Source organism: Mustela erminea, chromosome 6 (genome assembly GCF_009829155.1).
Source record: "Mustela erminea isolate mMusErm1 chromosome 6, mMusErm1.Pri, whole genome shotgun sequence".
In the NCBI taxonomy this organism is placed as follows: domain Eukaryota; kingdom Metazoa; phylum Chordata; class Mammalia; order Carnivora; family Mustelidae; genus Mustela; species Mustela erminea.
Genome location: NC_045619.1, coordinates 69,749,805 through 69,775,273, shown reverse-complemented (window position 1 = coordinate 69,775,273; position 25,469 = coordinate 69,749,805). Strand labels below are relative to the sequence as shown.

General features: G+C 35.1%; 1 protein-coding gene across 9 annotated transcripts in view; it reads right to left on the bottom strand.

Annotated features, from left to right (window-relative positions):
• Positions 1-25,469, bottom strand: part of SOX5 (SRY-box transcription factor 5) — a 985,042-nt gene that overhangs the window by 705,737 nt on the left and 253,836 nt on the right. For 7 of the 9 annotated variants that reach the window (XM_032349915.1, XM_032349912.1, XM_032349920.1 and 4 more), the window contains one exon: positions 9,872-9,968. In XM_032349915.1, coding sequence (XP_032205806.1) covers positions 9,872-9,954 — 83 coding nt within the window. In that variant the 5' untranslated portion in view covers positions 9,955-9,968. Of the gene's footprint in view, positions 1-9,871; positions 9,969-25,469 lie in introns of those variants that run through there. The other 2 variants (XM_032349922.1, XM_032349923.1) reach the window with 1 other exon arrangement.

The following is a 25,469-nucleotide window of genomic DNA, read 5'->3' as shown; positions in this document are numbered from 1 at the left end:
AGGTTAAACATCATGATTACATTATATTATGTTATATTATGTCATGTCATGTCATATTATATTTTAAAAACACCAGTTATTCACTATAAAATGTTTAATTCTGTAAAAGATGCCTAGATACATTCATCATCTAGGAAAATAACATCATGGTTCATAATTACTTTAAAAATTGGGAAATATTTATTACATTTTATAATGAATCTCAGCAGTTCAACTTCACTAATTTATGCAAAATGTATTTTTATTTGCAGAATGTGACCATGGGCAAGACTTCTTCCACTGAGAAGATGTATAACCTAATTATGAAAAAGTTCTATGGAGACAGTTTGGGTTCAAGGTTTTTCTCAAATTAAATTATTATTGTTCGAACTGCTTTGTTGTTTAGTATTCTAAAGAAAGACACAAAAATAAGCAACTGCTTGCTCACATATATCATTTAAAAAATTTCTGGTCAACAGTTCATACATTATTTTATTTGGAAGGAAAAATTCTCTTAATTACAAACAATTGCTGAATAAGAGAACAATGCTTGGTTGTTATTAAATTAGTAAGACATATTATCATCTGACTTTAAAAAGTAATATAGTCTAATTTTCCTGTAATTTTTGAATGATGCTCATTCATCATTCCTTATCAATCAAGAAGTGGAAAGCTATAGCCAAAGGAATTATGCATGGACTATTATTTTCTGCTAGTGGTTTAGGACTGTTTCAAGTACATCAGCATTAGCTACTCAAACAGCAATATCTTGTTCCAAGACCAGCACAATGGAGCATCTCTATGTGACTGAATTATGTTACTTAAATTGATGTACATTTTGAAATGAACTCTGCAATTCAAATTGTGCTAATAAAATTCCTCCAGTGCATATGTACATACATTTAAAACACCCAGAAAATAAGCTCAATAACTTTATGCAAAGCTATTCAGATGGATATTAGATATTTGTAGGTAGAACATGCAGATGATCAAGTATAATCAGGCATTTAAACAAATAATCTTGAGTTAAAGAAAAAATTATAAAAGTATGGTGCCATTAGGTTTAAACAGGCTGTTAGCATGCTTTTCATGGTGTTTTTTACTTACAATATTTCATTAACTTGAGAAAACTAAGCTGAAAGTTTATCAAAATGGAGACATTTAAGAGATGGAGGTGCAACAATGAGATATTGATCTAACATGATGTGTAAAGCGTTATGAAAAAGAATAAGATATAGAAATGTGATGCTGTTCAGGAAATATATGATTACAATTAATTAATAAACTAGGGATTCCAATCAAAGACCAGCACCGACTCAGTTCTACCACGTGGTACTACAGAACTGTGGGTGAGGTTGTAAAGTATGGACAATTAGCTGTGCGAGGAAGTAGTATCATAAACCCTGTATTTATACAACTGTAAAAACCAGCACCGCCGCCTTCTTTTTTTTTTTTTTAAATAATAACCAATGTTTTCATCTTAGAGGGTCACTGGATTTTCCTATGACCTTTCTTAATTACTATGTGCTCAGAGTAATGCACATTTTTATCCACAGGTGGCAGACCTTTTCAAAATCCACTTCAATCACATTCAGTATTTTGTTTTGGTGGTGGGTTTTTTTTTGGTTGTTGTTGTTGTTCCCCTTAAACTGCAATCTACATTAAAATGTAAGAGTGTGCTACTCAGAGTTCTCATTAATGTTGTACAATTTAGATGATAGATTTGTCAACAAAGTGGCTCATTCTCAAAGGCCAGTGAACCCTGTCCAGATAAATGCCTTAAAAATTGTATATTGCAGAGTAATCTTTAATTATAAAGAACTCACTTGACAATTTGCAATATATTGGGATTATTTTCCTTTTTCAAGCAGTAAAGAGTTTTACTATCTGGATTAGGTGACCAAGGGAAAAAACTGATGGGATTTGATAAACAGTTAAAGCAAAGAGCTTGCTTATTTGCAAGTAAAAGAGAAAGGTGACCAAAAGGCGTGTACAAATAACATTAGGATCACAAATTATTAACTAGCTAAATGGTTAAAGCAAGTAACTATAAATGCAGTGACATTTTAAAACAATGTTAATACAGAAGGAGATAAGCAAAGCAAAAACAACTGCCATCAATGGTATAACTAACCACTATCCTCAATCTACCTCTAAAAACTCTTGGATTCTCTCTCTCTCTGCCTGACTCTCCTCCTACTTGTGATTTCTCTCTCTGTCAAATAAATAAATAAATAAAATCTTTAAAAAAAAAAAAAAAAAAAAAAAAACTCTTGGATTCACAACACCTATGTAACGTATTTATTTTTGTTGTACCGTTTTGGTAAATGGAATATAAAATCTGATATTCAATGAAGACTTTTTGTGGGTATTGTTGATTTGTGCAAAAGGATATTTTAACATTACAATGTGTTTTAAAATATATAGAGATAAAATAACCATAATTTTATAGTCTGAAAACATTTTACTTCAATCTAACGGCAATGTCTTAATCCTTCATTACATTTTTTAGAACAAGTACTAGAAAGAATAAATGCTTATTTTACTCTCCTATTATTTCTCTTTTCCATTACTTTACAAGCATCTTAAATAATTTTACCTAATTTCAAAGATGTATCAGTTTAATCTATATTATTTGCAACCACATTTTTCCCTCCTAAAATATAAGACTTCACTAAAGAAATAAGTAAAACCTATACTTATTTGCTGTATTATTTTAACATTTAATTATTATGATTAAATGTACACAATATTTATAGTTTAGCAAATAGTAAGAAAGCATATACCTACAGAACCACCACATAGGACGTTCCTGGCACCCTCCCTTAGAGCCACAGCTCTCCCTTACCCAAATACTTCCTCCCACAGCTCAGCCTCTTTCCTTATTCTTAATTAGGATTCCCTGGTTCTTGTAGTAGCATTTGTTTTTGCTTTTCAATATTTCAATATTTCTTTGCTCTTCAATATCTCATTGACTGTTCTATAAATTTCCATCTTGATAATTATTTCCAATTTTTGGCAAATATAAATATTTCTCATGTGAGCATTCTTATATATGTTTCCTGATACACATATGTACATATTTCTCTGGGATATCTATCCAGGATTGCTATGCTTGAGCAGGGGATATAAATTTCGCCTTTATTAGGTATTATACTCAAAAGTGGTTGCTCTAATTGATAGCCAAAAAAGTACTGTATAAATGGTTGTTACTCTAAATCCTTGCTAATGCTCTGACCAGCTAGTTATTTTAGGTTTCCCCATTCTGAAGTACGTGTAGTGGGATCTTGTAAGTTTACTTTGTATTTCCTTGAATACTATTGATATTAAGCACTTTTTAATATGTTTGGACACTGGGACATACTATTGTCCATTTGGATTTCTTCTTTTGCCACTTGCCTATCAGATCATATGATTAGATTATATAATTAGATATGATCTAATATGCCTATTCGATTATAGATTAGATTATATGCTACCTGATTTATAGTTTTTAAAAATCTATTCTGATACGATCTTCATCAATGATATTCTGCAATTTTATTCTACCATTCTATGTCCTGTCTTTTCCCTCTTTTTAGGTGCTTTCTGATAAACAATAAAATAATGTAGTCCTTAATGTAAAGGATGAACTCTGGGCAATAAATGATGTGTCAATTATAAATTGTAAAAAAAAAAAAAAAGTACCATTCTGGTAGGATATGTTAATAAATGAGGCTATGAATGCGTTGGGGGGGTGTACCAGGGGGTATATGAAAACTTTCCGTTCTGTCTTCTCGTACTTCTCTGAACCTAAAACTGCTTTGGAAAAAAAGAAAAAAAGTCTGTTTAAAAATAATGCAGGATGTGAGCTTTCTTCATTTAAGAGATCATCTCTACTCCCAAGTCATAAAGCTATTTTCTTAGATTCTCTTAGATTCTCTTTGCCTCTTACACTTAGATTGTGAGCAACTGTAATTGATTTTTGTGTGTGGTGTGATGTAAATTTTGTTTTTTCTGTAGATAATCAATTTTCCCAGTACCAAGTATTAAAAAGTCTATTTTTCTATTGCTTTGAAATAGCACCTTTATTGTAAATAAAGAGCCCATATATTCAAGAGTCTGTTTCTGATTTCTCTAGTTCGCTTTATTTGTTTACTTGTCTACCCCTGACACAATGTTTTTCTCAATTAATAGTTTTATAAAATCAGCAAGGCAAGTACTCCGACCCATTCTTTCTTTTCTAAGAGTATCTTGACTATTCTTTGTCTTTTTCACTAAAATCAACTTTTCCTATTGCTCCCCAGTGCACGTGCGTGTGCGCACACACACACACTTTAAAATTATCCAAATAAATAACAACCGGTTGGCTTTTTCTTTGTGATTACACTGTACTTATAAATCAATTTGGCAGTAAGGAGCATCTCTACAATATTGGATCCTTTAGTTCATGAACATCATTTATTTCAGCCTTGAAAATATTTCTTAAAGTTTCAGAATTATCCCCATAGGGATGCTACATATCTCTTATTATTAAACATGAGGTAAAGGTGCCTGGGTGGCTCAGTCAGTTAAGTTTAGGTCATGATCCCAGAGTCCTGGGATCAAGCCCACCATGGGGCTCTCTTCTTCCCCCTCTATCCCTCCCCCTCACTTGTGTGCACTCTCTCTAACAAAATCTTTTTTAAAAAATGAGGTATAAAGTGATGCTGATATATAGAAATACAGTTGCTTTCTTATATTGTATGCATCAAACTTGCTAAGCACTCTTTTTAATTCATTTTATCTGCCAATATGACAGTTGGTTGTTTCTTTTCCAATAATAACTCTATTTCTTTATCTTGCCTTACTACATTGGCTAGCATCTCCAGAAAAAATGCTAAATAGCAGGAGTGATAGAAAATATCCTTGTCTTGTTCTTGATCACAAAAGGAAAGCTTCCAACTTATACTATTATAATTTATATTTGCTATGGGTATTTTATATCACATTAAAGAAATGCTTTCCTATTTTTAGCTTTCTAAAACTTTTAAAAAATCAGAATAGATGTTGAATGTTAAGTGCTTTTTGTATTAATTGAAATGATCATTTAATACTTTTCTTTAATCTGTATTATATAGATTATAGCTTTTCTTTTTTTAATGTGTTAGCAAACCTAGAATTTCTGTAATAAACCAACTTGGTCATGGTTAGTGATCCTTTTTATATGCTGAATTTGGTTTGGTAATATTTGGTTGATGGTTTTTCCATTTATATTCATGAGAGGAATTTGCCTGTAAATGCTTTTCCTCATCATACTTGTCAAGTTTGGTATCAAGATTATATTATCTTTATAAAGTAAGTTTGTGAAAAAGACTTATGTAAAATTAGACATAATTAGACTTATGTAAAATTAGACTATTTCTTCCTTGAATTTGTCTGTGGAGCTACCTGGGTCTGGAATTTTCTTTATAGGCAGATTTTTGATTACTGAATTAAATTTCTTTAATGGTTACAGAACTATTCAGAACTATTCAGGTTCTCCTTTTCTTTCTTTCTTTCTTTTTTTTTAATTTATTTATTTGACAGAGAGAGATCACAAGTAGGCAGAGAGGCAGGCAGAGAGAGTTGAGGAAGCAGGCTCCCTGCTGGGCTTAATCCCGGGACCCCGGGACCATGACCTGAGCCAAAGACAGAGGCTTTACCCCACTGAGCCACCCAGGTGCCCCTCTCCCTTTCTTTTTGAATAAATTTTGTTACATTGTGTTTTTCTAGGAACTTGCCCATTCATCCAATTCTTCATATTTACCAATGTGAAGTTGATAACATAAAGTTCGTAATATTCATTACTGTCTGTTTAATATTTACACAACTGTGATGATATAGTCTTTGTCATTCTTGATGTTGGTTATTTGCCCTTTATCACTTGCTCTCTTGTTTGTTCTCATCAGAGGACTGGAAAACTTGCTCTTCTTCTGCAACAATCAATTTTTTTTTACTTTCTTGGTCCTCTCCATATGACTATTTCCTACTTTATTAATTATGCTCTTGCTTTCATTGACTCTTGATTTTATTACTTTGAGTTTATTCCATTTTGTTTTTGCTTTTTTGAAATGCCTCCTTATTTTCATTCTTTATTTTTCTTAGTACATTTATTTAAAATATAATTTTTCCAGGAAGTACTTCCTATAGGCATTCTATAATGGTAACATGTAAGAAGTTCTATTCGTTTAGTTTAAAATATTTAAAATTACTATTGTGATTTCTTTGAAATCTTGAAACTTATTTCTAGTTATACGTTTCTAAAATTTATTTGCAACTTGATTTCTAGTGAAACTGGTATGATTCCAATTCTTTGAAAATGGTTGAGACCTATTTTATGACTCAACATATAGCAATTTTTGTAATTTTTCCATGTCTTCTTCAAAGTAATGTCAGTTTTGCAATTTATGCAAAGTTCTGTATATACCTATAAGGTCAAGTTTCTTAAACTTGTCTTTCAACTCTATATCCTTACAGATTTTTTCTGTCTACTTTATTCTATCAATTACTAAAAGAACTGGTTTAAAATGTTATTGTGGGTTTGCATATTTCTCCTTGCTGTTTTGGCAATTTGTCCTTAATATATTTTGAGATTATGTTATTACGGGCATTTAGATTTTAAATTATGTTATCTTCTTACTGAATTGAAACTTCAGTTATTTACAAAGTGACTATTTCTAGTAATGGTCTGGGCTTTGAAGTCCAAAGTTTATGCTGTTCAATCAGTGTAGTTACACCAGTGTCCATGTGATAAATATTTGCAGGGTATAGTGTCTTCTATTATTACTTATATTTTACACACGAGGAATCAGTGGTTAAGGAACAAACTGAACAGTAGACATACAGATACCATCAGGAACTGAGCTCAATCTGTCTTCAAAGTCTATACTCTCAACACTATAGTTCTCTTATAAATTCCAAAAAGTATAGTCAGCTTAGGTTCAGGGGAGAAATGTTTTCACTTTAATTTCTGCAGAGAATTTCTGATGAATTGCTCTGCAATTTAATTTTTCTCTTAGCTTTGAGTTAAATTCTCATTTCTTTAATATTCTCTTAACATTATAATTTTAAAAATCCTTTACCATACAAAAAAGAGACCTTTCTTAATCCAGAACTGCAATGGGCAACCTCTCACTCACACACAAGAAAGGTCAGTCTTTAAAACTTCGCTCTTTGCCTTTGAAATAGGCATGATTATCAACAACTGTCAGGAGCCTGGTGCATGCTATTGAACTGCAAAACAGTATCTCAGTCTTCCCTAACCTAAATGAGGCAGCTGGCTGCAATGTGGTCAAGATTTCTGAAGCTCACTGCAGCCTAACTTCAGGAAAAAGTCAAAAAGGATGGGTGCGATGCTGATTCATTTCTCCTGGAATAGACATAGTAGTCTTTTTAACAGGAACACTAAGCAACTTCAGTAAACCTTTTGGAATCCCATACTTCTTGTATTTTCAAATTTTAGTATGAAGTCATATTTATTATTTAAAAAATTGTGTAAGGCACCTGGGTGGCCCAGGTCATGATATCAGGGTCCTGGGTTCAAGTCCCAAATCAGGGTCCCTACTCAGCAGGGAGTCTGTTTTTCTACTTCTACCCTTTCCCCCTGCTCATGATCTCTCTCTCTCTCTCTCAAATAAATAAATAAAATATTTAAAAATAAATAAGTATAAATAAACAACTGTGTAATCTACAAAGAAAATTAAAACTACTCATGATTCCATGATCTAGAGCTAATATTTGATGTATTAACTTTCAGGTATTTCCCTGTTAATTTTTATGCATTTGTAATATATTACAAATATTTTATTGACTGTATAATACAAATGTACTCAAATTTATCCATCTACTGTTCCACTGCTGGACAATTTAGTCAATCTCAAATTATTCCCATTATAAAATAATGAAAATGAACAAATATATTTATATCATTTGGTCTCTTCCTTTAATTATTTCATTAAGTTAGATTCCTGGAAGTGAAACTGCCAAATATTGTTTATAGGGCCCTAATATCCAGTCTCTTATTATTCCACTATAATAACTTTTCCAGATTCATCTCCCAGAATAAAAACTACATTTTCCAGCCTTTTTAAGTATGGCTTTTTTGTATGACTATGTTCTAGCCAGTGGAATGTAAATGGAAGGGCTATGAACACCTTGCAGAAGATTTCCTTAAAGAGAGGGAGCATGATCTTCTCCTAGTAATATTCCCATCCTGTAGCTAGGACATGTACATGATGACTGGAATACCAATTCTTATTCTAAAACACTAGAGTAAAAGAGTAAGAGATGAAGGATCTAGGTCCCTGATGACTGTGGAGTCACCCGACCAGCACCAAACTGCTTACACAGGCTTCACAAAGAGAAAATGTAAATTTCCATCTTTTAAAAAACTCTTTTGGATTACTTGTAACCAAAAGTTTTCCAAACTAGTGGAGTGGAAATGTTGCATAGGATGCTTTGGAAACATGTAAGGCTCATACCAGAGATGGCCAAATCACTTCCTAGAAAAGTTGAACAAATACAATGCTTTCCAACAGTATTGAAAGCACCCACCTCGCCATATTCTTGTTACAACATTATCATTCCAAACTGCTTTTTACTGGTTGGATAGTATCCATAACCCTGCATTTCTTTTATTAGTATACTGTATTAGAATTACATTCCTCAATATTTGTTCTTATAGTTTATCTATATAAATTAAGATGTTAGTGCATTCTTATAATAATAGCTCTTTACATGTGATGTTGGCCATATTTACTAGAAGTAGCCCAAGATTTACATTTGCCTTTTAATCATATTGATATTGGTTTTCACTTGTAAAACTACATAAGTTTCATATTTGCAATAACCCATTTGTGACTTATTCCACTTCTGTTAAAATAAAAATCCATTAATCACAATGTTTTCTTCCATATTTTATTATTTCATTTGTCCCTGAATATATGAAGTCTTGTTTATAAATACTTTAAGGATATAATTTAGGTTTTAACAATTTTTAAAGAAGGTAATAGCAACGATTGATTCTAAAGGTTTTCACAATTAAACTTACATCTTGAAGTTCTAGAAACGTAAATTATAAGACCGTAAGAGTGGATTAATGAATAAATAAATTTTAGTTCACTATTCAAAAAGACCATTTTCTGTGATTCTTTTTAGGAAAAACAGAAGTCCCTTTCCATCTTACTAGTGATAAACTTCTAAACAAAGGATCCCTTACCTCCAATCTTTTTTGCTGTCACATACATGAAAGTTAGTCAACCACTAGAATATAGGAGGATTTTCAAGTCTAGGTCTGTGGTCAAACTTTCAGTTCCTATTCCCAGAGTATAACTTTTTTGAAAAGACAAACAAGCATTTCATAAATGCACTCACAGACAGATGCCCACTAAATAAGCAAATTGGAAAATATCTGTTTGTTCTGAGCAACATTATATTTTTGTACATGTTTACAAAAATATACCCTGGATACTTAAGAGTCTATGGAAGTTTTTGTAAAATATGTGACCTACCTATTGTGACCAAAATAGTTCTTTTGCAACAATGACAAAAAAGCAGGAACAAATGTTTTAAAAAAACATTTTTCAATGGAGAAAAAAAGCTTTCACAACTTCAAGAAAAGTGTATCTCATTAAGAAAACAAAAATAAAAGAAATGTTGCTATCATCTGCCAGTTTAGAGACATTACCTTCATAATGAGTTTCCAAATTATAATTACAAATCTAGTTGTCATCTGAATATAAAAGACTATGTAGTATAGTTTAATATGCATATGTCATATATTTTACTTATAAATTAAAAATAAGAGAAGGCATATAAACTTCCATTTTTGTAAAGCAGCAAATGTAGTAATTGATTTTTCAAAGGTGTATATTAATGTATTTTATGAATATACCTTTTTCCTACCCAGTGCAGTGCCAAAATTCTCTGTTCAGCTTTCAGAATCTTGTAAACGGATTCACAGAGGAATTGTGTCATCAGCAAGAGGAGTGCTAGAAAAAACAAAAGTAGACCATTAACAGCACATTTTAGTAAATGCATCGACATAGGACTTTTGGAAGCAGGATTTTCAAAGATTTTTTTTCCAAGATTTTCAAAATAAATTTCTATATGTAAATTTACATAAATGTATAAAAATATAAAAAATATAATGAAGTTATTGTTTATGGGGAAAGGGGCATTAATTTGGCACTTTAATGCTACTGAGATGCCTAAATTATAACCATTACCGCTATTTCTGCTTCTGTACCTTCGCTTGCTAACCCATGAGGAGATGGAAAAATACCAGCAAACTTTCTATAGGCACTCTGTAACCACACAATCCCCGCCCAGAATTGAACCTGGCAGAGTGACTGCTCCCGGACCCCCCACCCAGCTCTGGGTGCAAGAGATAATAACCACCTGGCACCCCGCGGCTTGACAGGGTGACAATCCTGAGGTGACACATACCCTAGCGGCGCCAACTAAGCAGTTTGAAGAATGACAGCCCTTTGACCTAACCAATACTCTGTTCCCAGCCTTTTCCCGCTCTGTAGTGCGCCAGTCATATTATAGAGTTGCTTTTTGATTTTCCCGTGGTATGTGGTGATTTGTTACAAGATGCTATGATGTATGCTAAGCCCCTACTTCCCCAAAAATAGTGTATAAAAGGTGTTGTGATCCTGAGCTTGGGACCTCTTAGCGTCACCGGCAGCGAGAGCGCGGAGGTCCGGGTTTGAACTCGTAATAAACGACCCCTGCTGTTTGGCTTTGACTCTGGACTCTGATGGTCGTCTTTGGGGGGTCTCGGAATTTGGGCGTTACACTACCAGAATTAATCTAAAAACATATACACATATAAATTACATTACATGCATATATGTATATATATATTAATCCCCTCAGAAGCTGTTCATTCTGTCTAATTTTCATGTAAATATCGTGCAGATACTATAGGACAGGCAAAATTAAAATAAATTTTTAGTTCTTGGAATGATTTATGAGAAATCTTCATGTGTCCTCATAGATCCTTTCCTTGATTCCTTTCAAATACCTGACAGCATCTGTCCACATGGTAACATCTTAGTGGGAGTCATTCAGCTATGTCTACATTCACAATTTTCACTATATATCTCTAGGACTGTGCTACTTAGCTCAACTTCAGAAATACTGTTCTTGCCACTTTCATGAGTGCACAAAAGCTCTGTCCTGTTTCCCCAGGCTGGACAGAAATGGCCTCTGTTACTCCGTTGAAATTCCTAGGTGTCAGACTTCTGAAAGCAGAGAACCCATACATGGTGGTCTAGCCATAGCCTGGGTCCCAGACCAGTTTATTCAGTATTAGTGTTAGTATTTATTAGTATTTATTCAGTGTTAGTTCAATCCAGGGAGAGCTGGGTAATGCTTCCGTGTTCATTCTTACTACACCATTGATTATTCAGTTTTGATGACAAGATTTATGGCATTTGAGTAGTTTTATTACCATATGGTATCTGTCTGGAGCATGATGGGCAGGAAGGGATGTTACTTCACTCCAGTATCAGAACTTCTGCTAATAAACACAGAAATCCAAAAGTCGTCACACTGATGACTTTGCATTATTGGGGCACTTGGGTGGCTCAGTCGATTAAGCCTCTGACTCAATTTCAGCTCAGGTCATGTTCTTAGTTTTCTGCATGTGGCTCTGCACTCAGTGTGGAGCCTGCTTGAGATTCTCCTCTCTCTCACACACACACACACTCCCCCTTTGCCCCTCCTCCTGCTCTTTCTCTCAAAAATAAAAAAAAAAAAAGCTCCACATTATTTCATTAATTTGCTAATTATCCCATTGGAGAGTATTCCAAAATGAAAAAAGTTATTAAAAATTTTGAACATCAGAAATTATACTTCATAGCACTCACCAAAGCACATACCCTCCCCAATGTCCATAATCCCACTCCCTTCTCCCAAACCCCCTCCCCCCAGCAACCCTCAGTTTGTTTTGTGAGATTAAAAGTCACTTATGGTTTGTCTCCCTCCCAATCCCATCTTGTTTCCTTTATTCTTCTCCTACCCACTTAAGCCCCCATGTTGCATCACCACTTCCTCATATCAAGGAGATCATATGATAGTTGTCTTTCTCTGCTTGACTTATTTCGCTAAGCATGATACACTCTAGTTCCATCCATGTTGTCGCAAATGGCAAGCTATGAAGTGTGTAAACCTGGTGATTCACAGACCTGTACCCCTGGGGATAGAGTATTATGCCTCCATCAGAAAGGATGAATACCCAACTTTTGTAGCAACATGGACGGGACTGGAAGAGATTATGCTGAGTGAAATAAGTCAAGCAGAGAGAGTCAATTATCATATGGTTTCACTTATTTGTGGAGCATAACAAATAGCATGGAGGACATGGGGACTTAGAGTGGAGAAGGGAGTTGGGGGAAATTGGAAGGGGAGGTGAACCATGAGAGACTATGGACTCTGAAAAACAATCTGAGGGTTTTGAAGGGACGGGGGGTGGGAGGTTGGGGTACCAGGTGGTGGGTATTATAGAGGGCACGGATTGCATGGAGCACGGGGTGTGGTGCAAAAATAATGAATACTGTTATGCTGGAAATAAAAAAAAAATAAAAAATAAATTAAATATTTAAAAAAAAAAAATTATACTGCTGCAGTAAAGCAAAGGTTGTCTATACATAGTCTGCTAATTTTTAAAAAAATCCTTTTCATTAAAAGCGTTACTAAAAAAGTACCCTAAACTCTACATTTTTTCAGTTAAGTGAAATGTCACAACTGACCAAATAAAGAGATGACACAGAATTTACCTAAGAATGAACAAAAATTTTGTCATATCCTGTATGTTGGCAACACAGAAATATACAGGTGGTAATTTTACCCACAAGAGGGAGCCTGTATTTTTACATTTTTGTCATAGAATTTGAAAAACTTGAATTAAAATATAAAATTCTAAAAATGCTTATTGATACCATATTCTTTATGTCAGGTCAATTTTTAAGAAAGTCAAACTTTGGTTGGCATAATTTTATTCAACCTTAACATACAGTACATCAGATAGTTGGAAGTATAATTAGAATTTTTACAAATTTCCTACCTATATATATTTTTTCATATATAAGAAGGAAAATGTAACTGCCAAAAGAAGCCTAAGAGAAAATTCCTTTTAGGTGGTAGTAACATTAATTGGGATAAATTGCTAGAATTATTATGAGTGCTCTGGACACAGAAGTAAAATGTTATTTCAGTCATCCTTTTATCAGAAAAGAAGCTTGTGTAAACCAATAATTTTCTATGCATTTGTAGAACAGGAAACACCCTATTTAAAAAATTACTGTGATGGCCATTCTCACTCACATTACTTAAAACTTGCTTAAGAAAGGATAAAACTGGCATAATAACACTATGATGAACTCTCCTTTCTCAGAGTTGAGAATAAAATTTTTTTTTAAAAACGTAAGCTTTATTCCTTCATAGTCTATGATCTCCCTAAACAGTATCATAAATTACGACTTTCCAAATATATATGCTCTAGATTTTGTAAAAACATAACACAATCATCAACTTAAAAACTACCTTATAAAACAAACTAGAGCAACTCTTACCAACCCAGAGTGCTCTGCTCTATCACATTCAGAGACAGTAATAATCCAGCTGAAATTTGTTTTGTGATCCCTCATAGAGTGCAAGGAAGACAGAGGACAAACTGTCCCTCTCCCCCAGAGCCCTCAGCTACTCCACCATGTTAAATAATGCGGCAGGGAGTCAAAGAGAAGGGGTTAATCACTGCTATTGTGCTTCCTTCTGGAATTCCAACCTATCCATTAAATCATTGTTTTTTCTCCCACTAGGGACTGTGAATCTAATGGACCTAAAATCAATACCTTATAAATGACATAAAAAATATATTCATTTTATGGACTAATGTACCCTAGTGTCTGAATCCTATTTACACCCTCTACTTTAAAAAGGACCAACAGACCCATTTCTGCCGGTAAAAGGTTCCTCAGTCACTCTGGTGACAAAGTGCAGCAGAATGCAATGTCATAGGAAAGTGCAGCTGGAGGGAAAGATTGGTGGTTGCAGATCTGCTCTTATAGAAACTTTAAACCTGGTGGGCGTGCTTGTGTTAAGAAACACAACCAGGGAGGAGCCCATGCAGGTTGCTCCCTAGAGCTCACTGTGCTCTGAGGTGTGTGGGCAGGCCTCCTCTGTTCCGTTATCATGTTTCTAAACTTACATAAAATTTTGAGTGCATCAAATATTACATAATAATGAAAAAAAAAACAAAAAACGTAACTTCCATTTAATAGTGAATTCTATAATGATTGAAAAAAACTGGATAAAAAATCCTGAAAGGCAGAAATGCTCATAATAGACTGAAGAGATACTAGCCAAGTAAACGTACTATGAGATTACACATTAAACCACTGTCATAGACCAGCTCGTAGGCATTTCCTCTATCAGAATCAGCAGAAAAACACCATAAAAAGATACACGACTATCTGCTGTTTTTTTTTTAATGTATTAAGAACACACACACACACACACACACACACGAAAGTTTTATATTTATAGAATAGTCTTTAATGCAAAGGACCACATACTTGCTTCAAATGCCCTTCTTATCAATTACAAAGTATCATGTTTAGCTAAACGACAAAAAAACTCTCAATTTACAATGTTAGTAACTTTATAAAGGGATAGCTTCTTCTACTTATAGTATTTTTAAAACATCAAATACAGAACAACCCTGAAAAACACAAAATTATCTGCGGTGCAAAGATAAAAGGATGGCCAAAAAAAGGAACAAGAAAGCTAAAAACTAAAGGAAGATCTATTTTCCTGAATACAACAACAAAAAAAAACATCATTTGACTTACTCTTTGTGTCAATGGGTACAAATCAAAATAAAAAGTAATGAACAGGAAAAGCAAATTGAAAACAGATACTTTTTGAGATAATTCTAGCAACAGGTCAGCTGAGAGTCCCTGTTCGGTTTTACTAGCTTAAAATCCATATAGTTACAAAATTACAGATTGAAATTTTAAAAAGAAAAAAAAAAAAAACTGTTGTTCTTTATTCCAATTGCCAACCAGAGCCATTTATCCCCTATTAGATAAAGTATAATAGACTCTACCGAAAGGGTCATTGGCCTTCCATTTAATGATATTGCCAGCCCCAATCTGCATTTTCCCGGCAATGTCCCTCAACACAGAATAAATGGCTGATCTCTTCACAATAACAGCTGATTTCTATTTATTAAGCTAAAAAGGTCACCATTTTCTACGGCTGGGCCGCCCTGCACTATTGATAATTTTATGCATAAACAAATGGCAAATTTGTGCCACATAAATATGCATTAGCAATTACTTTTTCCTCGGGCAACGCTCACCGCATGCAAATGTGTACCTCGAAGGGCCTGGTAGCTTTTGTTTTAGCTCTTGAACAGTGAAACAAAAGAGCACAATAAACAATTTTAAAATTGCCAATCAATAAGCAATGCAAATGCAAAGGTAAATGGCAAGAAACTTGCTTAGAAACAACAAAACAAAAAGTGAGGTGGAGCGGGCTTGGTGGAAGGATTTTCTTTTTTATATTATTTCATTTCTTTCCCTTCCATAATGAAAAGGCTAAAGTACTCTTGACACAGAACAGCTAGAGAAGCTGGTGCTAAAGCAGATGCCAGATGGGGAAAGTGGAAAATATACACATGTTGAGTAAACACACACACACACACATACACCCCAAAAGGGGGTATGGGAAAAACTGTGTTCCACTGTGATTTCAAGTGCATCACCTATTCAAATTTCTGATTTTTCAATTTCAGAGATTCAGAGAATTTTAAAACTGGGAGGAGCTACAGAGATACATTGCCAAATCTTAATTCCACTGTACTGGGTTATGCTGTTTCCTAATACCATCTTCCTCAGACAAAGGAAATATATCTGATCAATAAGTAGGATTTTTTAGGAATGTGAGAAAAAGTAATAAATGAGGAATACATAAATGAGACAGAGAGAGAGAGAGAGAGAGAGAGCAAAATATCTACATGTCCTGTAGATTATTCCAATCTCAGAATAATTCAAGACTAGTATCAGGGCATCAGGATAGAGAGATAAGGGGCAAATAAGGTGAGCGGTAAGAAAGCCTAAGAAGAAAAAGAAGTATTACTAAGTTGAATATGAAAACAAATGATAACTCAAAAAAAGTTGGTATTTTTTGATAAAATAATGAACTTCAATAAGGTTTTTTGTTTTGTTTTATTTTGTTTTTTTAGTGCTATCTATCAGGCACTGTTCTAAGTGCTTTACACACTTAGATCCACTAAGCTTGACCGTCCCAGAAACTTCTGTAGGTTAGTACATTTCATAGCATGCAGTATCAAACAGAAAAGTTAGAAAACCTGACTGGTTCCTCAAGGCAGTGCTAGATCTGGGCTTTGGACACCGTCTGAGGCCAGCACCTGCAACTTCACTACTGTTTAAGACTGCCATCTGTTCCTTAAAACCCATCCATTATGACCTGATTGGAAAATCACTTTCCCAATGTACAGAGGGCCCTGCTTTGTATAAATAAGTAAAATTGTATTTTAAAGATCTAAATTCAAAACTTATGTAAGTTTCCTTAACCTAGTTGTTAAAATACCTTAGCTTCTATAAAATGCGCAATTTGTATATTAGTATGAAGGCACATTAATACATGTACACTGAGAACATGCCATTGTCTTAATCATTTGGGGACAGAAGCACACTTTCTGATTCCCATCTTGATCTTTCTATAATTAAAGGTTTTAGTATTATATAGCAGATTAACTCATATTAATAAGAAAGTAGTAAAGGTAAATAAATATTCTTGGCCTGAATGCAAATAGGAAACATGAACATCTAAAGTTAGCATGTAGCTTTGTTCTGCTCTGAGTCAAGCTATTCTTCAAGGGGACCTCTTAGAATCCTCACATGGATACTAAAAGTAAAAATTCTTTATAGAGAAGACCATGAAACTTCTCCTAGCAATACTGCCCCCCCTGATTATATCAGAGTTGGAAGATCAGGTCGTTGCTAGCACATTGAGTGCCTTTGTGTAAATAAGAGACAGATGCCTCCTTAGGTGGGCCATTCAGAAAATACATTACCTACACAACCATACAGCAGGCCCCGAAAGAAACTTTATAGTTTTTTTGTTAGAAAAGTGTTATTTCTAGTATTAAAACCCAGCTTGTTTAGAAATTTTTTGAGAACCAAGTACCCACTTATTAACATAACATCAGTACAGACCGATCCCAATATGATAGTAATATCTTATATGTTAATTCTAATAACTGCATAAATAGTTTACTCCCACTTTGCTTTGCTTAGTTTTAATTTTCGGTATTCACGGCTGAACATATAAAAACTTGAGTATGGTTTTCTTATATCCAATACACACAAAAAATGTGTGCCAAAGACTCTTACTATATAATAGGTCAAAGTTTTAATCATCATCATTTTCCTTTACCCCTCTATGCAAGGGAAAGATTTCAACTGGTGTGTTATATGGACATCACAGTATCCAAAGGCTCAGTGTGGCAGAGGTTGGGTCTAATAATCAAACTATGTGTCCCGATCCCACTTTCAGAGCAACAAAAAAAATTAGGTTTAGATAGAGGATATATTTGAGAGGTTCAGAAAACCAAATGAGCAGCAGGCAGTTCTAGCTAGAACTCTGTGTGGATGGCAGCAGGAAAGTCATTGCCTCATCTGTCCTGGGAGAGGGTCTACCAGTCTCTTTGTTTTAGATCCTTTCTTTGTCTGTCTCCTGCCCTGTTGATCTGGACGTGGGCGAACCTCAGTGGGACAAGTTTCTTGGACTCCCCTGGCAGTTGGCTTCCAGGTGAGTTCAGCTACTGGAGAGAGACTGAAACCTGATGTTGGGGGCAGGGTGGAACACCATGGTGCACATGTACATGGGCGCATGTGTGTATGAATGTATGTGTGTAGGTGAGCACTTTGGGCTCACTCTCTCCTTCATTTACTTTTTAAAAAACATGTTATTATAGACACTTACGTATTCAAAATAGAGACATGAGGAAAACAAACTGCCATCACCCATCTTCAACTTTCAACATCTATCGAATTTCTGCTGTTTGAAGTTCTTCCCTCTTCCTCTGTTTTACCAGGCATCTTGGGCAGAAGCGCCATCTCCACCTGGCCCCATGTCCTGCCAGACAGGTCCCCATGCTTTCAGCTTCCCTTAGCAACCTGGGGAACCCTGCCTCCTGTTTTTGTCTCCAGCATAAGGGTGGCAGTAACTTCTTGCTGAACTCCAGGTTGCCTTTACAATTTATCATGGTAAGTGTGTCACAATTTTTCAACATCACATCCCCCTTTTTAAAATAATCATAGTGGTTTCTGTCTTCTTGCTTGGACTCTGACCAGAAAGAGTGCTGACTTTATTTTGCTTTTTATCACCTACTGGCAGAACCATTATTTATCCTTTATTCATAGTGCCCTTGAAGCAGGTCAAGGCCACCTAAAGTATAGGACCTTGTCAATAGCATGCTGGTCCAATATTCACCATGCCTGAAGTGTATGGTCCTATATGTAATATTCATAATGTATTCATGTACCGGACAGGCTACTCGTATTCCATATCGTCTGTCGATTAATATTGATATCCTGTTCTTTCATTGACTTGTCATGGACCAATGAAAACAACAGAGACTTACTATTGGTCCTGGAAATTCTACCCAATGCCTAACATCATGGGAATCTGGCTAGGCTATTGTAAGGATGTAGCTCAATCTGTCATGAAAATACATTTTTCCAATGGTAGATGGCAGAGACTAGTTAACCAAGTTTATGTCTTAGACAAGATATGTTTAACATACAGGCATTTGTTTATTCATAACAATACATGACCTTTTGATGTTAGGAACGAAGACAAATGTGTGTGTGCATGCACACACACACACACACACACACACCCCATAAAAATGACTGATGTTAGATGGCTCTTACAAAATTACACTTTGAAAAATTATGGGACTATGAATCAAACATATAGATTAAATTTCTCTGAAACAGACATGTGCTTAATAATTAATGGGAAAGGATACAAATAATATTTATGATTTTAACTTACCCCAAACACTTGAATAATTATGTAGTAATCATATAACTCGATGAAGATATACTTATCAAATGTGAATTCTAATCTGTGAGGAAATTTTAAAATATATAAAGAGATCTTAAAATTGAAATGATGGACTTTAATCAAGCTGTACTTTAACCTACTTTAATATAAAGTCTTGTTTGAAAACTATCCAGACCAAAGAGAGTATACAATACTTTGTAATTTTTAGTGGAAGCAATCTGGATGCAAGCAAAGAACAAGAGGTGGCAGTGGGAAAAAGAGAAAACACAGTTAATAAGTGCAGAGTGCCCAAGTCAAAACTGGGTAAAACCAATGACCAAGGATAAGATGATGATTTCAAATATTGGTTCAGACCTGGTTTCTGTCCCTAGAGGTAGGGGACTGTGTAAGTACTCCACACCCAGGAAAAAGTCAACCAGAAATACAATGGCTATGACAAGTGTGCTAAGTCAGTTAGGAGATGATACATTCAGGCCAAATGATCAAATTTAGGAGTAGGAGAGGGGGTTGACCCTTAATTACAAAAAAGGGATTTGAAGGGTTACCATTTATAGGATATACTCTATCTCATAGTCCACACAGAAGAACAAGGTGCTGTTTTTGAGTTTTAGTTTCTCAGCAAAGCAATGGAGAAGTAGATTTCAGTGTCTTGTGAAAAATAACTTTTTAAAAAAGAATGATCTAACAATGGAATTAGTTGGAGCAAAGCCAAATAAATGATTTAGGACTGAAGCCGGAGCTTTGGATTCAGACAGAATGGGGCACTTTCTGGCTTTGCTACTTACTACCCAAGTGATCTTGGACACAGCTGCATAGTTTGTGTAGCCTTCAGTTTTCTCATCTTTAAAATCTTCCAAATATATTCTATACCGAGGAAAGGTAGAAGATCAAGCAGAGACTGAAGGGCCATCTGTCAGAAGTCCAAGAACAGGATTTCTGAACTAAATAGTACATTGGGTCATGTAGCTTTTAAGATCCATTTTAATCTGAGACTAAATTACTCTATTTTTTAAGGATCAGGCATATATTTTTATTCAATTCCAGGCAAGGAAGGCCAGCACTAAATATTTAATAGGGGAAAAAGACTGTGGCAATTCTACATTATTTAAAAGGTTTAGCACCAGGTAAAGGATATTCATTTTTTACCAAAAAAGATAAAGCTATTACATAAAATATAAAGCTATTACAAAAAAAAAAAAACTCACAACAGATTTTTAGTTAATAAAAGGCATAAAACATCATAAATCAGATACAAGGTAACAAATCAGCAATATCTCTTTTTTAACAAATTTACATCATTCACTTAATTTTCTCCTTTTTAAAGTCTCTAGTTACTTAATTTATAGATACTCTTTGGTTACTGAGGAAACATAAACAAAGTACTTATGCTTTTTGAACACTGAGTGCTGCTTCCTGGCTGCTGTCAGCCAAGTCTTTCCACTACTCCTTCAACCGCGCCTTCTGTCCCAGCCCCTCAGCACATGGCAACCAAGAACACAGAAAAGTGAGCTAAGCAGGACTAAAGGGCATCTTCAAAAAAAGTGATTCTCAAATCCTTTTTTGCAATGCCCTGCAGTTCCTCTGGCTATTTCAAGGAATGTTCGAAAATTTTCGAGAAATTCTTAAAAAAAAAATTTGTATCTTTCTTATCCTAATAATTAGAGAGATCTTTACCCTTTACAGGGCATTTTCACTTACAGTATCTGATTTGATTCTCACAGCAGTTCTCCAAGGTAGGTATGACAGGGGATGCTCTCTCTTACAGATGAAAAACAAACTCAGACAAATTATGACTTGACCTCAAATCACAAAAGGACAAAGCAGCAGAAAAAGGCAAGAACCCAAAACCAGTCTTCTTTCCTGTCCACCATGCTCTGGAACAGATCACACGCAGTACTTTAGGAACTGGCAGAGAGGTCATGTGGAAATCCCTCAAACTATGGAAGCCTAAATTTATTTCTGAAGCTGTGAATGTTCATCAGGCTTATGTGATACTCTCTATTTACCTTCTCTTTCATTGATTGAACATTCTCACTTTAAAAATGGGACTAGCACAGTGGTTCTCCACGGAGGGTAATTCTGCCCCCTACATCTAGGGAATATTCTGCATTGCACTGCCATTTTTAATTGTGACCCTAGTAGGGGGGTGGGGGTGGGGGGTAGGATGGCTACTACTGGCATCTAAAGGGTAGATAGAGGCCAGGGATGCTTCTAAACATCCTACAGTGCACACGCTATCTCCCTACAATGAAGAATTATCCAGCCCAAAATGTAAATAGTGTTGAGGTTGAGAAACCCTGGATTAGCAGTATTTTTATTTAAGCCATCTGTTTTTGTCTCTTATTTTTGTTACATAATCATAATAATGCTTTCAGAACGTAACATTTGCTGAGCACTAATGACTGGTTTGGCACAAGGCTATAAGCTCTTGGGTAGTCACTAATTCCACAAAATGCCCTGTGTCTTAATCTTTGCTGTTTGACAATACATTGAACAGTGGTTCAAGTGACAGAGGTCACCATTACTGAGATAAATGGATCATAAAATAATCTGCCATGGTATTTATAACACTTTGCTTATAAGAATGTTGAAAATAAAGTGATGCAAATGGGGAAAGTCAGAAGCATACATTTTGACAAGATGAAATGAAAATGGAAATTTATTTGAGTTAAGGGAATAATCTTCGACTTTCCTGTGATGTATAGCATCCACCAAAAACTCACCAACAATGCATTTCCAATCTTAAAAATGAATCTGGTTATCTTTGTATGTGGCAAATTATTTTAATAAGCATTATAATAATTAGTAACGTCCTCATTAGAGAAAAAGCTGTCAATTTTTGTCCTTACCCTGTTCACATTCTTCACTAAAGCCAGAGTTCTCAATTCTATTTCCTATTGGATAGGGTTCAGGGCGCCATCTCTGGACTGAGTTCTGTCCCCCTCCCCTTTTTTTTTTTTGGTAAGCTCTATGCCCAACATGGGGCTTGAACTCATGACCCGGAGATCAAGAGTTGCATGGTCTACTGACTGAGCCAGCCATGTGCCCCAAGTTCCATTCTTAATTAGAGCCAAATAAAAGACCTGATTCTGTGGTAGCAAATTCCTTCCAACACAAAAATGCCACATGCTATTTCCTATGCGGTATCTTGCTTCCTTATTCTTTACCTTTTGGTGTTCTCAAATATGTTATCACTCTGAATAATGAATTAGGAATTTAGAGACTTAAACATTTTTTAGTTCACATACCCCTTTAAGGAATCTGATAAAAGTTGCAAATTCACTCCATAGAAATACAAATTTCCATGTTTGAGAGACCATTCCCTGTAGGTCTCTGTCTCTTGTGTTCTTTTATGAATGAAGGCACCAAGTGCCTTTCTTTGGGGCTACCTTTTCAAGGATATTTGTACAGAGAAAGTCAAAGGCAGTGTCTCCCTCCAGAACTAGCGTAGGTATGTTTACTGTCCAGTTTAATAAGGATAATGTCTCATCTAGTGGCAAAGTTTAGGCATGCTTGCCACCTGATATAAAAGAGTCAGGTTCCTTAAGCTCAGGTTATCCCCCCACCCCCACCCTGCCAAGTGTAGGTATCCCCAGGCTGTCTTTGAATCACCATATGGGAATTAAGTCTTAAAGAACTGGTACAAATGCTAATTTTCTGGCTACCAGAATTGCTATGAGTGATAAACTGTACTTTGTCACTAATCCAAGATCTTCTGTCTTCTATCAGCATCCATGAAACTGTGGCAGGTAAACTGAGGTACTAGCTTGCAAATAGGGTAAAAATCTCAAGCCCTTCACAGTTCTTAATGCACACAAATAATAAGCATTTTTAACAGATGGCGATTCTGTCCCCATATCCAAAATCAGAAGGCTAAAAGTATCATTTTATTTCTTAGTCAATAAACAGAATGGAATGATCATAGATTCTAATATGTGAAAGAACCTTAAAAATCATACAACATGTGTATTTTCTTTTAGCAATAATAGTAGTAATAGCATTAACTGAGCGCTTTCTACATGCCAGGCACTTTGTTACGGGCTTAAAAAATAACACTTCAGTTTATTCTGATAATAACACTGATGAGGCAGCCATTATTATCCTCATTCTACAGAAGGAAACAAAGCTCTAGGTAAATTAAGGAATTTGATCAAATGTACATAATCAATCAGTGTTGGAACCAAGATCTAGGATATGAACTTGGCTTGTGTTCTTAGTCACCTTCCTTTTCTGAGTCCCACTCTGAGCTACATGGTGGTGGCAAAAAGACATGACCCTTGCCCTTAGAGGCACAGGCCTTAAAGAGAAAGAAATTAATAACCAGACAGCTATAACAGAATGCCTTAAGGGCTTTGAGGGAGTATGCGCAAAGAAGGCACTCAGCTCCCCTAGAAGTAAGCAACAGTTTCCCAAACAAAAGAATGACTGAGATAAATCCTGAAGGAAGGTTAAGAGTAGGCCAGGTGAAAAGTAGGAGTAATCTGTTTCTTGTTTTCTCTGTGTGGAAACGGAAGCCCAGATGCAAGGCCAAAGTCATACAGATGCTTTGAAAAACAGGATTGCAGTCTGATGGCTTATGAAAGTTCACTATCTTTTGCTGTCCTCAAAGATTATTTCTCACTTTTTATCAGGAAGTAAGCAATGCTCAGGATTATCTACTTTTTATGCTGTTGTTATTCCTCTTTTATTATTTTTTAAAATATGAAGTCACTAAGCATTGGGCATTCAAGGAAATAATATATGAACATAGTGTAATAAGAGTATCTCCTTGCTAAAATGGGCATAAAACATCACAAAGTGTTCAAAGGGTTAATAAATCACTTGGAAATTTAAATGTCATTTTCTATTAGATTTTATTGAAGGACTTATCATGATTATAGACAAAGTTCCAACAAGGTCAACATCAATGTTCCAAAGACATGAGCAGGTAAGCTAAAGAGAGATCAAATAAATTGTTTAAATGTTACAGCATAGGTAGTTCTCACGAATGTCTCTGCAACCAGTCTAACTTCCATTAACATTGTTAGAAACTCTCTGATACGAAGAAAATTACTAAAACTTCATATATTACTCTAAGGGGCTATTGCTGTAGAATAGAAATGAAGAGATGTAGATAATCTGCTAATGTTCATCTTATTCACATAAAGTGTGTGTATAGGAACTGAAAACAGAAGCAAGAAATGCAAGAAAATCATGCTCAATCAAAGATTTGAGTTCAGTTGTAACATCTTCTAAGTTACAGGTATAGTACATTCGTATAGATTTTGATAGAGATTCAGGATGGTTTGGTAGACATTCTGAATCAGGAAGTAAGGTAAAAAGGACTATATTTATCCAAAGAACAAAATATTACCATAATATTCCTGGCTGGCCAGATTCTGACTAGTTAGGACCGTAACACCACCACCAGCAGCATCACCACCATCACCAGCATGTGTAGGCTCACTATAGGAAGAGTACTGCTATGATCAACGGTTCCTGGGGGAAAATGGAGACGGATATGCAGTGATTATGCCCTGTAGCGCCAGTGGTCTAGCGGAGATGGGAGGAGCAAGAACACACAGCTAGATAAAAGGACAACAGTTCATCCGGCAAACATGTAGAGAGTGCCATTTCTAAGCAAGACACCATGACAGGCTAACAGCCAAAGAAATCCAAGTAGCAGGGCCACGTGAAGCTTGGAACTAAGGAGAAGAAGTGTTAAGAGCTTCTTGCATTTCCAATATAGTCATTTCCAGTCCTTACTCGAGCCAGAGGTGATCAATGGGGACAGCTTACCGAGATCAATGACAGTCCAGGATCAGAATCACTGACATCAGTATTATCAGTATTATTCATCTCATCAAACTGAGGGATTGTTTTAGGAGTGACTGAAAAAACTGGGTCTTGTTCAACAGCATTTGACTAAAAAGGAAACTCATGCTTGTAGTTTACTTACTTACAAACCACCTGAAGGTACACAAATTAAATTTTGACTGGGATTAAAAAAAAAAAAAAAAAAGTACTCAGCATCACACTTAGGATACTCTATTAATTCAAACAAATCCCTAGTCATGTGACAAATGCTTTTCAATATTTAAAAAAGATCTGAAAATATGGTTTATTCTTCACAGTTTTAAACTCCTAGGAGGACCTTTAGAAACATGGCATCTATCTGACTGTTGCAAAATGTGTTCTCATTAGGGGAAGATACAAGTTTTGTAAGGCCTGAAACCTTTATGATTAAGAGTGCCCTCCTCACATCAGCCACAATTTCATAGAGAGAATTTTATGGATAGAGTGCAATTATACACAGAGAGAACTTTTTAGGGAGATGTAGAGATACAAGACAAAGATATTTTAATCTTTCCAGTGGTATAGTTGATAGAATTTAGTTGTCA